The sequence below is a fragment of the Malaclemys terrapin genome, chromosome 4 (assembly GCF_027887155.1).
Source record: "Malaclemys terrapin pileata isolate rMalTer1 chromosome 4, rMalTer1.hap1, whole genome shotgun sequence".
NCBI classification, from domain to species: Eukaryota; Metazoa; Chordata; order Testudines; family Emydidae; genus Malaclemys; species Malaclemys terrapin.
The window spans coordinates 40,970,701-40,986,158 of record NC_071508.1 but is presented as its reverse complement, the minus strand read 5'-3'; the positions used below and the strand labels follow the sequence as shown (position 1 = coordinate 40,986,158).

Below are 15,458 nucleotides of genomic sequence, written 5' to 3'. Positions count from 1 at the left end.
TGTCGACTTAAAGGGCTCTTAAAATCGATTTCTGTACTCCTCCCTGACAAGGGGATTAGCGCTGAAATTGACCCTGCTGGGTTGAATTTGGGGTAGCGTGGACACAATTTGACGGTATTGGCCTCCGGGAGCTATCCCAGAGTGTTCCATTGTGACCGCTCTGGACAGCACTCTCAACTCAGATGCACTGGCCAGGTAGACAGGAAAAGCCCCGTGAACTTTTGAATTTAATTTCCTGTTTGGCCAGCGTAGCGCGCTGATCAGCACAGGTCACCATGTCCCTGAATTGCAAAAGAGCTCTAGCATGGACCAAACGGGAGGTACTGCATCTGATCACTGTATGGGGAGATGAATCAGTGCTATCCGAACTCCGTTCCAAAAGGCGAAATGCCGGAATAGTTGAAAAAATCTCCAAGGGCATGAAGGACAGAGGTTATAACAGGGACCCGCAGCAGTGCCGCGTGAAGCCTACCAAAAAACCAGAGAGGCAAACGGCTGCTCCGGGTCAGAGCCCCAGACATGCCGCTTCTATGATGAGCTGTATGCTATTCTAGGGGGTGCTCCTACAACTACCTAACCCCTGTGCTTCCCTCCTCCCTCTCCCCTCCCGGGCTACCTTGGCAGTTATCCCCCAATTTGTGTGACGAATTAATAAAGAATGCCTGAATTTGAAACAATGACTTTATTGCCTCTGTAATCGGAGATCAAAGGGGGAAAGGGAGGGCGGTTGGCTTACAGGGAAGTAGAGTGAACCAAAGGGGAGGGTTTTCATCAAGGACAAACAAACAGAACTTTCACACCGTAGCCTGGCCAGTCATGAAACTGGTTTTCAAAGCTTCTCTGATGCACAGCGTGCCCTGCTGTGCTCTTCTAACCGCCCTGGTGTCTGGTTGCGTGTAATCAGTGGCCAGGCGATTTGCCTCAACCTCCCACCCCACCATAAACGTCTCCCCCTTACTCTCACAGATATTATGGAGCACACAGCAAGCAGCAATAACAATGGGAATATTGGTTGCACTGAGGTTTCACCTAGTCAGCAAACAGCGCCAGTGAGCTTTTAAACGTCCAAAGGCACATTCTACCACCATTATGCACTTGCTCAGCCTATAGTTGAACTGCTCCTTACTACTGTCCAAGCTTCATGAGCCATGGGAGCAAGAGGTAGGCTGGGGTAGGTGCGACCGCACGGTGCTGCTGACTGGGAGAGCAGCCTGAGGCAGAAGCCTCCCACTGGCATGATATTCCAGGCAGGACTGAATCTCCATTAGATGAAACTTAAAAAAGAGAATGACCTGGAGTCATTCCCATTTTTGTCCAGGCGCCCCCGACCGACCTCACTGAGACTGGCCAGGAGCACTCATGTCTGCCCAGGTGCCCCTAACCAATCTAACTGAGGTCAGCCAGGAGCACCCACGGGACGACGGCTAGCAGTCATATTGTACCATCTGCCATCCACAAGGCAAGGCAAGGGGATGCTGCTGTGTAGCACTGCAGTACTGCATCTGCCAGCAACACCTAGGAGACATATGGTGACAGTGAGCGGAGCGGGTTCCATGCTTGCTGTTGTATGTCGTCTGCATGGGTAACCCAGGAAAAAAGGCGAGAAACGATTTTTTGCCATTGCTTTCACGGAGGGAGAGAGGGAGGGAGGGAAGCCTGACGATATGTACCCAGAACCACCCACGACAATGTTTTTGCCCCATCAGGGATTGGGAGCTCAACCCAGAATTCCAATGGGCGGCGAAGACTGCGGGAACTGTGGGATAGCTACCACAGTGCAATGTTCCGAAAGTCGACGCTAACCTCGGTACTGTGGACGCACACCGCCGACTTAATGCGCTTAGTGGGGACACACACAATCGACTATAATTTCTAAAAAATCGACTTCTATTAAATCGACCTAATTTCGTAGTGTAGACATACCTTAAGTTCTGATCCTGTAACACACGCTCTGCAGGGAAACCCCCTGCTCGTGTGTGGAGTCCCATTCACTTTCACAGGGCTATTGCTCTGAGTCAAGCAATCAACTGCATGTAGTTCGTTGCAGGATCTGAGCCCTATTCATCATTCTGCAGTGCTTTCCCTCGTGTTACATGTCCCTCTTTGGATTGATCTCACATTCCCTCAACCTCTGGATAAATATTATATCCCCAATCATCACAACAGATTAATCTTATTTTAATTAAACACTTTTTTTTTTTTTTTTGGAGGTATGCCACTGATTTGTGATGAGCACAACTGCAAACCACAAAATGTTATTTTACAACACATCTTTTGTATTCAAGAGATCCCAAAGTTTGTGCACACAGTAACAACTTGGTGCAATTCAAAGCTCAGCAGTTTTTGGTGTAGGAACATTTTTATAGTAAGTGGAAAGCAAGTATGACAAATTTCCAGCTTGTTAAAAAAAACAAGTCCTAATTGCTTGTTTCTAGCGTTGTGAAAAAATCACTCTATTCAAACTGCAAAAACATTCCAGATCAAAGTAACATTGGCTAATATAGACATCCAGAATCTTCAAGCTAGTACTTTGAAAGTTCCCAGAAGTGAGACATTCCCCAAGGAAGGGAAAAACAGAAGAAAATATTTCTTGTAATGAATGGCTTGTCTACACTTACAGCACTGCAACTGCTCTGCTGTAGCGTTTAGTGAAGACACTACCTATGCCAACAGGAGAGCTTCTCCCATGGACATAGGCACTCCACCCCCCTGAGCAGTGGTAGCTATGTCGATGGGAGAAGCCCTCCCGTTGACCTAGCGCTGTCTACACCAGGGTTAAATCAGTATAACTACATCCCTCAGGGGTGTGGATTTTCCACACCCCTGAACGACAGTTATACCAATATAAGTTTGTGATGTAGACGACCACTAGTAGTCAGACCTTCATTTGCACCATTTGTGTGCAGGAAGTAGGGGAGAGAAGAGAGGTTAACACTGATGGAAGACAATCCTGTTCTAGTTTCATAAACATAAGCTAAATTTTCATAACTGTCTTGAAAAATTACATACAAATTTTTACATACACCTATTTGTATATGCCAGGGGTAGGCAACCTATGGCATGCGTGCCAAAGGCAGCACGCGAGCTGATTTTCAGTGGCATTCACACTGCCCGGGTCCTGGCCACTGGTCCGGGGGGCTCTGCATTTTAATTTAATTTTAAATGAAGCTTCTTAAACATTTCAAAAACCTTATTTACTTTACATACAACAATAGTTTAGTTATATATTATAGACTTATAGAAAGAGACCTTCTAAAAACGTTAAAATGAATTACTGGCACGCGAAACCTTAAATAAGAGTGAATAAATGAAGACTCGGCACACCACTTCTGAAAGGCTACCGACCCCTGGTATATGCAAAGCTCATATTATGCACATACATTAGGTAAGAATTTACACATGCATATGCAATGGTCTTTGTATGCAAAACTTTTATTTGCAGTTTTGGAGGTAGAGTTAAGGCTGCTTTGAAAATCTGACTCTGTAAACAATCAACAAGTGATTTCTCATAGTAATAAATCACTAAAAGAATAAAGAAAAACCTAATCTTTGGTATTCTTACCTTCACTTTCCACCCTTTGCTGTAATGCCTTTTCTAATAAGGATGATATCTGAACTTGTGTAACTTTCTAGGTCTGGAGCATTTGTATCTAACTATGCACTGTCTTTACTTTTTATTATTTCCATCCACAACAGGATCTCCTCCCCCCTGGATTGTGTGCCTTGAACAACTGAGAGTTCCGGATGACTTACTTTCAAACTGAAGCCTGCTAACATACAGACAGATCACTCCAGTAATTTTAAATCCACTACACAGAATGCAAATTACTGGTTTACTTGAATTTTGAAGTGATAAGGCCTTTGGGGGAGGGAAGGGATTTGTAGAACTGAAGGATTTATTTCTTGACAAATTTCAAGTGAAATTTATTTTGTTTTGTTAAAAATAAAGCATATTCAGGAATAAAGCAGCCCAATGCTATTTCAATGTCTATTCTATAATTATATTCAAGTTTGAACTGCAATATACATCTAACTTGTCACCAGATGCCAAAGAGTTTACTTCATTTTTTGATTTTCTAAATAAATGTATCAGTGGGAAAAAAACTGAACAAAAATCTCATGAAGATGCACTATAAAGATCAAGATCAACACTCACCTTTTTTGATTAAAAAAAAATACCACAGGCCTAACATTCTAGGAAAGAGAACTTATCATACAAATGGCAGTAATATAAATTATTTATAGCTGACTGAAATTCTGACACTAGCTTTACTATACAGTGGACTAGTGCCTTTATTCAGCTGCATGGACTCAAGAATTTTCCAGCAATGTGTGCTACATTGGGCTATCCTGACACCTGGTGCATATTCATGCTCTCCAAGACCAGCTACTAAAGTGTGCAATACAAATGTATTGCTGAGCTACACTGATTTCACATCCAGAACGGGGACACATTAATTCAATATCTGTATTAAAATGCCATCTGATTTATGGTACAATATAACTGAAAAAGAAACCATGTGCTAAGCTGTCACAAGACAATTTGGACAGAGTTCCTTTGAAATGGAAGACCCTGCTTGGATTTGAGCATTCAGGAAACTCGCTGCCTTTCTCCTCCATAATATAAGCGAATTAAACACTACTTACTGACTATTGTCTGAACATCCTTACAGATGAAATAATTTGGAGTGAAGTCAATGGGCGTTGTGTGCACAAAGGAACCACAGGATCATATTTAAAATTGATAAATAACCAAAATACCCTCTTTTAAAAAAAAGAAAACATTTCAGATACATTAAATTGTGTAGAAATGTCAGTTCATCGTGAGATAGCACCCCCCCCCCCCAAAGAAAAAACTTTGAATCGGCTACAAGTCTGAGATATTATCCCACATCTGAAAAGTTTCCCTCCCTCGTCACTACCTTTTTGGCTCCCTCTGTGTTACTAACTTTGTGAATATTATTAAAATTAATAATATCACACAGCTCTTTTAAAGCCCTTTGCATCAGTAAATCTCCAAGCGTTTTAACAAAGAATCTCAGTATCACTATCCCTATTTCACAGATAGGAAAACTGAGACACAGTATACCTTCCTCCAAAGCACTCTGGAATACAGTTCACATGAAAGATTTTATTTTATTTTATATTATACTGGTTTAGAAAGAGGTGCATAATACAAAATCCATCTGAATTTTTAACAGGTTAGATAATTGGCTTCGTAAGAGGCAATTTTTGGTTATCTGAAACACATGAATCATGTATATTATACAGATGTATCTATAATTTCTATTTTGCCCTCACGTTTTTTCTCCCACTGGGATAGCAGTTGTTGCCAACTTGAGGCTCTGTTCCGCGATGTTTTAACATGAGACCTGTAGTTCTCAACCCATGGCCCAATCAACACACAGCTGCGGCCCATGTGACATCCTCAGGGTCATACAGGTAGCGTGTGTGTACATATATATGTATAGTGTGTGGATGTGGCCCACATAACACAGAGAGCTGCATATGCGGCCCACAATAGAAAATAGGTTGAGAACCACTGCATTAGACAGTTTACATCTACAGGATACTTTCCTTTAGAGTGATAGCCACAATCTCAGCATCGCAAGTGGGGTTTCAGGACAGAGAGAAGATTCAAGCTGGACAATGGAATTCTGAATGCGTATGGTCCTTCATTTTAAACAAAAGCTGTGCAACTGTTTATGATTCAGTATGAGGTGCGCACACATAGCTTTGTATATATGCAGATAGTGCATTATGTGGTGTTAGCATTTAGGATCCATGGGAAAGATTTTCTAAGGTACAAAGGGGCATCAGGTGCCTTACTGCCCTTTTTGCCTTTAAAAATAAATCTCCCTCTATTGTAGTAATATTAAATAATTTAAAAATTAAAAAGGCCAAACAAATTAAGTTCACAGGAAGATTTACTTCTGTCATGCTCTGCTCACCAGAAGGATATCTGACTGCTTAATAAAGCACTTCTTGGATACCAAAGTTTGAGGCCTAAATAACTGGATAAGGTACTTTTAAATTAAGGTGATGTGTTTCGGGTTATCTCAAATCACACCAGATGGCCTTTTTTTAATCTGGCATATGTACATGTGGCTACACCTTAAAGCCATTGGGAGACTGAAACTGGTGCAGAATGCAGTGGGTTGCTTATTGAGTGGGGCATCTTGCTGGAAGCCTATGACACTAGTGGACTGGGATCGGCATTTGGTCTCTGGATGGATTTTAAGGTGTTGGTTACGATCTATAAAGCCCTAACAAGCCCGGGACCAGCCTCCCTGAGGGATTACCTCACTCCCCATGGCAGACAGCCGGAGCTGAGATCAGCAGGGATGCTCTAGTATGATCCCCTTTGTAATAAAACAGGTAAGGTGACTGGCAGGGCGTTCTTTATGAGGGCTCAGATTCTGGAACCTGCTCCCAACACTTGGTCCAAAATAGCACAAACTTGATGACTGGGCATGCTGCAAAAGAACACTTGTTCAACAGGGTGTTTGGAGAAGGCTGAGGGATGCTCCCAATAATGCTGAAGGGGTGGGAAGGATTTCTGTAGGTGGCTAGCTGGCTGAGTTCCTGTGAAAATAATTACTTTCATGCTGCTGGAACTTCACTATATCATTAATGATGTGGTAGGGCACCTAGAGCCTTGGATAGGCATCTTTAATCATTTTAAAATATATAAATGTGCCTAGAGCAGAAAAATCATTCTGTGGGGGAAAATTGTAAGTGGCCTACAGTAGAATGCTGATGCAAATATTCTAATTATTCTTTAACAAAAATAGAACCAGTCTTATGAATGCCAGGAATCCATACATGTTCATAGGCATGCTAATGATAAGGTTAGCAAGATTGATAGGGTAGATATACACAGTTATAAATGACTACTGAAAAAAGCACTAGCATAAAATCAATGCTAGTTATGAAAAAGCAAACATGCATGCATACACGCAAATGCACACACCCTTCTCTCACACGGATACAGACCAATGGGAAACATACCTAAAGGAACCATCCAGATTTGCTCTATGAATGAAACTCAGCTTTGCATCAGCCCAGTACAGCTTCTGCTCATCAAGATCTATCGTGAGTCCATTAGGCCAATAAATGTCTGAATTAACAATTATTTTTCGAGTGCTGCTATCCATTCCTGCCCGTTCTATTCTGGGTGTTTCTCCCCAGTCCGTCCAATACATGTACCTAAAAAAAAAAACAACAACAACAAAAATGCGTGTGTTAAGAAGTTAAAATGCTCACTCATTGAAAGTATCAATCACATCTTTTTTTGAAGTTTGAAGTATTATTTTTATTTATATTACTGTACAGTGGCATAATTACTCACATACCTCAAAGCTTTTACTACACAGACACACAGACACACACACACACACTTAAACCAAAATTCCAGTGGTTCCAACAAGTTCCTGCAATCTAACAATGTATTTCATAAACTTACCACATTGTATGAGAGCTTACCATTCATCTCTCAATCTTAGAGTAGAGCCGGAACTTCAAAAGCATGTACAACTGTGTGCCTCATTCGCAGGTTCAACTACTACAACTGCATGTACTAATCACATTGATACATGCAAGCGACCAATTACACATCCAACTGGCCAATTAGCTCATACAATCATAGTAATTGCGCTCAAATTTTTGTAAGTCTGTAGACCACAAGGAAAGAATGAAGGTAAACAGCAGTGTTCCTTTAAACAAATAAAAAACTGAATGTTTTTGTATACTAGCGACATCTCATTTTAAAATTTTGGTTTACAACAGTCAGGGGTTGTTGTGTTTTGTATTGTTTTTTTCTTTCTCATACCCAGGCTTGAGTTCAAGATTCTGGTTTTCCTCAGTTAGCAGCTGATGATTTTGCTATCACCTAAAGCAGTATTAAAGAAAGAAAGCAAACCCTTGCTCTGTGTTACCAGCATCAGCAAGGTCCACCTCAACAGCACAGCATCTGGAATACAGACATCACCAAGTGAAAGCCCTCCTAGTCCACCTTGTATTTATATCTAACTTTTAATTCTATGCGCATAACTCTGAAAGAATAAATGAGAAGAAAGAAACATTTCCCTTCCCTCAGTTCAAGTGGAGAGTGAGATTGAGGGGCAAGTGAGAGAAGAATGGGTGAAACTGAAAAATGGGAAGAACCATCTAAGGATAATGGCTACTGCTATATAATATACCAGTTTATGTTGTCTCGGTCCTCATGTAGCAGGTCAGCTCTGCCCTATACTGAGTGGAATCCCAACCCTGTTCAGTTCCGTGTGATCGTTTCACCCTTCAGTGGATGATGCTGAGGTTGTAATTCTTTAGACCACTATTATAAAACCTTTATAAAGCCATTTGCAAACAGGGAACACGCATTGCATCCCCTTGAAAAACTTACAACATAAATAATAGAAACCACAGGGAAACAGCATATATGACCACAAGAAAGGTGGAGAACATAAAGAGGGATCTGAAGTAAGAGAGAATGTGTGCGCAGAGTGGATGAATATAGAGAAAGTATTCCAGGCATAAGGAGCTGCTTGAAAGAAGATATGAAGCTGAGAGTGGGAAGAGGAGGCCAAGCACATATCCCCAAGGATAGGGTTGGACTGGGACTCATGATACACAAATTTGATTCCTGAGTCAGCCACACTTCCACTGTGACCACAGACAAATCACTAGGGCCTTGTCCACACAGGAAAGTTCTTTCTGTATGCGCTAACATGTGACCTTAAATCATCAGAGTTATACTCAAAAACAACAAGGAGTCTGGTGGCACCTTAAAGACTAACAGATTTATTTGGGCATAAGCTTTCGTGGGTAAAAACCCCACTTCTTCAGATGCATGGAGAAGTGGGATTTTTACCCACAAAAGCTTATGCCCAAATAAATCTGTTAGTCTTTAAGGGCCACCAGACTCCTCGTTGTTTTTGTGGATACAGACTAACACGGCTACCCCTCTGATACAGAATTATACTGATAGTACCAGCCACGCCTTCCCTCACCCGCAGGGGTGGCCACACATTCTGGTGTAAGAGAGCTTTAAAAAAAAAAAAAAATCTTGTATCACTTCAGGAAGGGATTCAAGCTAACACAAAAATGCCATTCTATAGACTGGAATAAAGGTGTCCACAACGGGGAAAAAAGGGTTAAACCAGTATAACTGGTAGAACTCTCATGTAGACAGGGCTTTAATCTCAGTTCACCATCTGCAAAATGGGACTAATCATACTCCCTCCTTCTCTCCTACCCCTTGTCTTTCTTGTTTATTCAGACTGCAAGCTTCTCAGGGGAAGGACTGTCTCACAGTAGGTGTATTTAAAACACCTAGCATAACTGGCCCCTATATTTTGGGTATGGCCTCTAAATACCGAACAAGAGTTTACAACTAGTTAAATAAACATCTAATCTAATGCAGTATCAGGGAGTTGAACCATTTTCCAACTATAGGTATAGAAAATTATAACAATGTTTGATAAAATATTATATATATATTCAATGTAATAAAACAAAACAAAAAACCATTGAAGCTAGCTTCTGTATCACAGGAGACACAACAAACTACTGGAGAAAGAAATATGGGGTATAAATTTGCTTTATAAAGCACCTTTGGTGAAGTGTCCCCAAGGCATTTAAATAGAAATCATAAAGTGTGCCAAATTGGAAATAAATTAGAGCATGAACTTAATATGCTGGGTATAATTTGAAGTTACAACAGGATAGATATACTTTGAAACACAATGTTGGTTTCAAAAGCAGCACAGTCATTGGAGCAACAATCTATTTATGATTTGTAGCAAATGCCATCTGTTCAAATAAGTAATAAAAAATTATCTATTAAGTGTCACATTTTCAAAGATTCAAGATAATAAAGTGAAGCCATAGAAACCTTTGTCTTAGGAGGCAACACAGAAAACCACATTTTCAAGCAGGTCCCATTTTCTTACCATTTCATTGATGTTTAAACAAGTTTACTATTCACAATCCTGTCCAGAGGACTTAAAAGTAATTCAATAACTGTTGAGCAGCATTTATCTTAGAACAAAGAGAAAAGATCACTTGTTCTCCCAGGTGCACACATTCACGACTCATGTCTTTCTGTGTTAGTCTCCTGGTCAGAAATAATCAATTGTATTTGCAGCTGAAACAGGTCATGAAGAAAGGCTCAAATGCAGAGGGGGGGGGGGGGGGAGGAAGTTTCAAAATTCCCAAAAGATAAAGAGTAAAAATTAGGGTTGTCAATTAATCGCAGTTAACTCAAAAAAATTAATCATTAATCGCAGTTTTAACTGCACTGTTAAACAAGAGAATACCAATTGAAATTTAATAGAATACCATTTATTTAAATATTTGTGGATTTTTTTTACATTTTCAAATATATGGATTTCTAATACAATACAAAATACAAAGTGTACACTGCTCACTTTATATTATTTTTATTACAAATATTTTCACTGTAAAAATGATAAAGAAATAGTATTTTCCAGTTCACCTCATACAAATACTGTAGCGCAATCTCTTTATCATGAAAATGCAACTTACAAATGTAGATTGTTTTGTTACATAACTGCACTCAAAAACAAAACAATATAAAATTTTAGAGCCTACCAAGTCCACTCAGTCTTACTTCTTGTTCAGCCAATCACTAAGACAAACAAGTTTGCTTACATTTATGGGAGATAATGCTGCCCTCTTCTTATTTACAATGTCACCAGAAAGTGAGAACAGGCACTCGCACAGCACTTTTGTAGCCAGCATTGCAAGGTATTTACATGCCAGATATGCTAACCATTCGTAGGCCCCTTCATGCTTCAGCCGCCATTCCAGAGGACATGCTTCCATGCTGATGACGCTCGTTGAAAAAATAATGTGTTAATTAAATTTGTGACTGAACTCCTTGGGGCAGAAATGCATGTCTCCTGCTCTGTTTTACCCACATTCTGCCATATATTTCATGTTATAGCAGCCTCGGATAATGACTCAGCACACTGTTCATTTTAAGAACACTTTCGCTGCAGATTTAACAAAATGCAAAGAAGGTACCAATGTGAGATTTCTAAAGATAGCTACAGCACTCAACCCAAGCTTTAAGAATCTGAAGTGCTGTCCAAAATCTGAGAGCGAAGAGGTGTGGAGCATGCTTTCAGAAGTCTTAAAAAAGCAACATTCCGATGCAGAAAGTACAGAACCCGAACCACCAAAAATCAATCTTCTGCTGGTGGCATCTGATTCAGATTATGAAAATGAACATGCGTCCGTCCACACTGCTTTGGATTGTTATCGAGCAGAACCTGTCATCAGCCTGGACGCATGTCCTCTGGAATGGTGGATGAAGCATGACGGGTCATATGTATCTTTAGCGCATCTGGCATGTAAGTATCTTGCGATGCCGGCTGCAACAGTGCCATGTGAATGCCTGTTCTCACTTTCAGGTGACATTGTGAACAAGAAGGAGGTAGCATTATCTCCTTCAAATATAAACAAAACTTGTTTGTCTGAGTGATTGGTTGACCAAGAAATGGGACTGAGTGGACTTGTGGGCTCTAGAGGTTTACATTGTTTGTTTTTGAATGCAGTTATTTTTTGTACATAATTCTATATTTGTAAGTTCAACTTTCATGATAAAGAGACTGCACTATAGTACCTGTATTAGGTGAATTGAAAAATACTATTTCTTTTGTTTTTGACAGTGCAAATATTTGTAATAAAAAATAAATATAAAGTGAGCACTGTACACTTTGTATTTTGTGTTGTAATTGAAATCAATATATTTGAAAATGTAGAAAACATTCAAAAATATTTAAATAAATGGTATGCTATTATTGTTTACAGTGCAATTAATCGCGATTAAATTTTTTAATTGTTTGATAGCCCTAGTAAAAATTATTTCTTCTACAGCACAGACTTGGTGTTTTCTTGGAGAGTTCTCGCTGCAAAGCCTGAGTGAATTTTACATTACCTTAAATCCCAGAGGAAACAAATCCTTTAGTTTCTTCAGCAGCATAGGAAATTATCAAGAAAACACAATAGAAAAATAAGAATTTGCCACACCAGATTGGACCAATCATCCATCTAGTCCAGTATCTTATCACCAGCAATGGTCCTTACCCGATGCTTCAGAAGAAGGTGCAAGAAATCCCATGCTGTCAATCATGGAATAACGTGGCTGTGTAGGGCCATTTTCTTTCTAACAAGGGTCAGTTAGTGGTTGGCTTATGCCATAAAACATGTAAGTTTATATCCCTGACATTTTTACCTAATGTAACCTGTGGAAACTATTATTCCCTTGTCCAAAAAAGGTCCATTTGTTTCCTCTGGCCTTGAAGAGAGATACGTGGATTGAGGCAGAAGCCAATGTATTGGAGTGTTCACATTTGATTACATTACTTGATAGGAGTGAGCAGACTGCATTGCACTGTTGTATGTGTCAGTTTAAACAATTCTAGGTTGTGGTGCTGTAGCTGTATTGGTCCCAGGATATTAGAGAGACCAAGGGGATGAGATAATATCTTTTATTGGACCAACTATCAATGTCAAATCCTTTTCGGAATCCCACTAGGCCACTGACCTCAAAAACTTTTGACAGTGAGTTCCACAAGTTAATTAAGAGTGAGAGAGAGAGAGAGAGAGATTGATTTTCCTTGGATTGGTTTTAATTTGGTTCCTTTTAATTTCATTTGATGCTTCTGCGGTCTAGAATTTTGATAAAGGAAAACTCAAATGTTCCATAAAGTACTTCCCAAATACATCTCCTATTGTGTCCCTTATTATGTGTTATCTCTGAATTACATAGTCTTAATCTTTCCCTTTCTTCTCATATGGAATTTTTCCCCTTGCTTGTAATTTAAGTTCATACAAAATATGTAAACAGAGAGAATATGTCTGAAGCTTACAAAATGCTTTTGGATCCTCAGAAGACATTGAAGTGCAAAGTATTCTTTATACGGCCTGATTCAAACTCCACTGAAATCAATGATAAACTTTACATGAAATTTTTTTTACACCCCTCAGCAACACTGCTAGGTCGACCTAAGATTTAGGTGTAGACCGGGCCTACATTAAGACTAAATGTGTCAGCTAACATCTTCCAAACCCTAGCCTCGACAAGGTCCACTGTGATTAGGCACTGCTGCTCTGAACTCACATATTTTGGGCGCGGCAATAGCCTTGATGCCAAAATGTCCTGGCTTCTGTGGATTTATACTAGTTTAATTGTATGGTAATTCTTTTTTTAAAGGAACCACCAATCCAGTGACAACTGTTACAGAAGAGTCAAGAATCTCTTACTGTGCCCAGCTGGAAACTTGCAAATTAAACATGACTTTGCACTATTTTAAACAGTTATAGCAGCCCCTCACTCATCATTAATATGTTTAGATTTATAAACACAAACCAAAAAGGAGCTCTAAGTGTCCATGACAATTATTTAAAAGTAAACCCAGATATAAACCCAGCAGCAACCTCCTGCATGTACAGCAGGAACTAATTAAACCTTACAGCAGAAGGAAACAAAGAAGGAAAAAGATGCCACCTTCCCTAAAAATACCCCTTGAGCAACATCTTCAGATGAAGTTGGGAAGCAAGTTCCAAACCCCAGGGGGCCCTGAAGAAGCACATCCTGCCAGCAGCTGCCTTTTTCTTTTATATCAAAAGGGTTCCAGCTTGGGAGACTCTGATGACCCCAGCTGTGGCCATATAGCATGAGCTGATGCACGGTTCCACAAGAGGACAAGTCTCAGGCCATGCAGAGCTTTACAGGACTAAACCAATAAGTTACACAATACAACTGGAAACCCACACACTGCAGGAAGTTTGCTTGATTTGCCTGCACACTAACTATACTCCCAATATTTAGCAGATTACCAGGGACCATTTTCATCCTCAGCCATGTGCGCCTGACTCCTGTAGAATTCAAGAGGAGCTGCACACACGCAGAGTTCAATGGGAGCTACACGCAGACATACCCAACAATACAATATGATCCACGGGTAATAGAAACCTACAAGGAATGTCTAGCAATTCCCAGGGGCATTTATCAAAACAAATATCACTAGATCAACAGGCAGTGAAATGGTAATGTTATCAGCATTTCTGCAATGGGTTATTTTTCTCCTATACTTGATCCCTTGTGTTTTTTAACCTGGAGTACAAAAGGTGCCATGTAATAAAAACTTCTATTTTACAATCCAGTTACTATTATTCTGCATATCTGCATTAGGCATGAGTATTATCATTTTAAGGAGTATGTTGACTGGAAAGACAAAGTAGCTGTTTTTAAAAATGATTCCTATTTTATATATAATTATACAGCCCCATTACCACAGTATCTGCGACCACCTGGGCATTTGATGCATTTATTCTCATCACCCCTGTGAGGTAGGGAAGTGCCATTATTCCTGTTTTACAGATGAGGAACTGAAGCACAGTCAGGCTAAGTAACTGCCCAAGGTCACATATGAAATCTGTGTGGAGCTGGGAACTGAACCTATGTCTCCTTAGTCCCAGTTACTGATCATTGGATCATCTTTCCTCCCAGCATAACATCTTTGCTGTTCTGATTTTGTACTGGTCAAATAACCACAAGTACTACACAGAGATCTATATCACGCACTAACTAATAAAATGTCACATTTAAAATCTTTGTCTATGTGAGAATACCAAGATCACAAAGTATGGACTTTTTTCCCTCCTTCTGTCTTACAAAAAGTGGCAAAATCAATTCAAATCAAATTAAGTATAAATCTGATGCTGGCTGAGATATTGTACGCCAAGGTGCAACCCAAAACAGAAATTATCTGGGAGAGTTAGAAATCCCAGGAAAAAAACAAGTTTATTATGGAAACACTGACATAAGCTTAGTTAAAGCAGCTCTAGCAAACTCTGCTGGAACAATACCATTAAAACAAGAGTTTACCAGAGGAGTCTGGACGTTAAAATAGCTCAGCGTAGGTCTGCGAAACAAGCTCAGAAATCCTCAGGCATTCTAGGAGACTGACATGCTCACAAATCTAGTTAAGTGCTGTGGAAAAGAAGCCAGCTGAGAGGGTCTTTTACTACTATTACCGTAACTAACCAAAGAACTGTGCCAAGGAAAGGGAGGGGGGAAAGGCAAGGAGTGGGAAGTTCATATAGAAGCCTGAAATTCAGAAGCAGGAGAATGGAAGAAAAAACGTTAAGCAACAGGGCTTCCGACAGCAGCATGGATGCCTTGTAATTAACAAATCAGCATAGTCATAAAGCATGCCTTTTTAGCATGAGGGGACGTGAATGTGTTACTGGAACATGAACACGTTGCATGTAATGAAAATATTTAAAAAAATTTTCCTGATGTGATCACAGTTGGCAAGATTGAGGCTTCAGGCCCACCCTCAAACTAACCCATGCATCTGCTAAAGAAAAGAACATTGGAGGCTTCTATTGAACCTACCTTGTGCCAGTGAGACAGCTCTGGC

General features: G+C 40.1%; 1 protein-coding gene across 2 annotated transcripts in view; it reads right to left on the bottom strand.

Annotated features, from left to right (window-relative positions):
- LRP5 (LDL receptor related protein 5) overlaps positions 1-15,458 on the bottom strand; it is a 274,633-nt gene that overhangs the window by 167,527 nt on the left and 91,648 nt on the right. For both annotated transcript variants that reach the window (XM_054026734.1, XM_054026735.1), the window contains exon 3: positions 7,012-7,209. In XM_054026734.1, the coding sequence (XP_053882709.1) occupies positions 7,012-7,209 (198 nt within the window). The remainder of the gene's footprint in view (positions 1-7,011; positions 7,210-15,458) is intronic.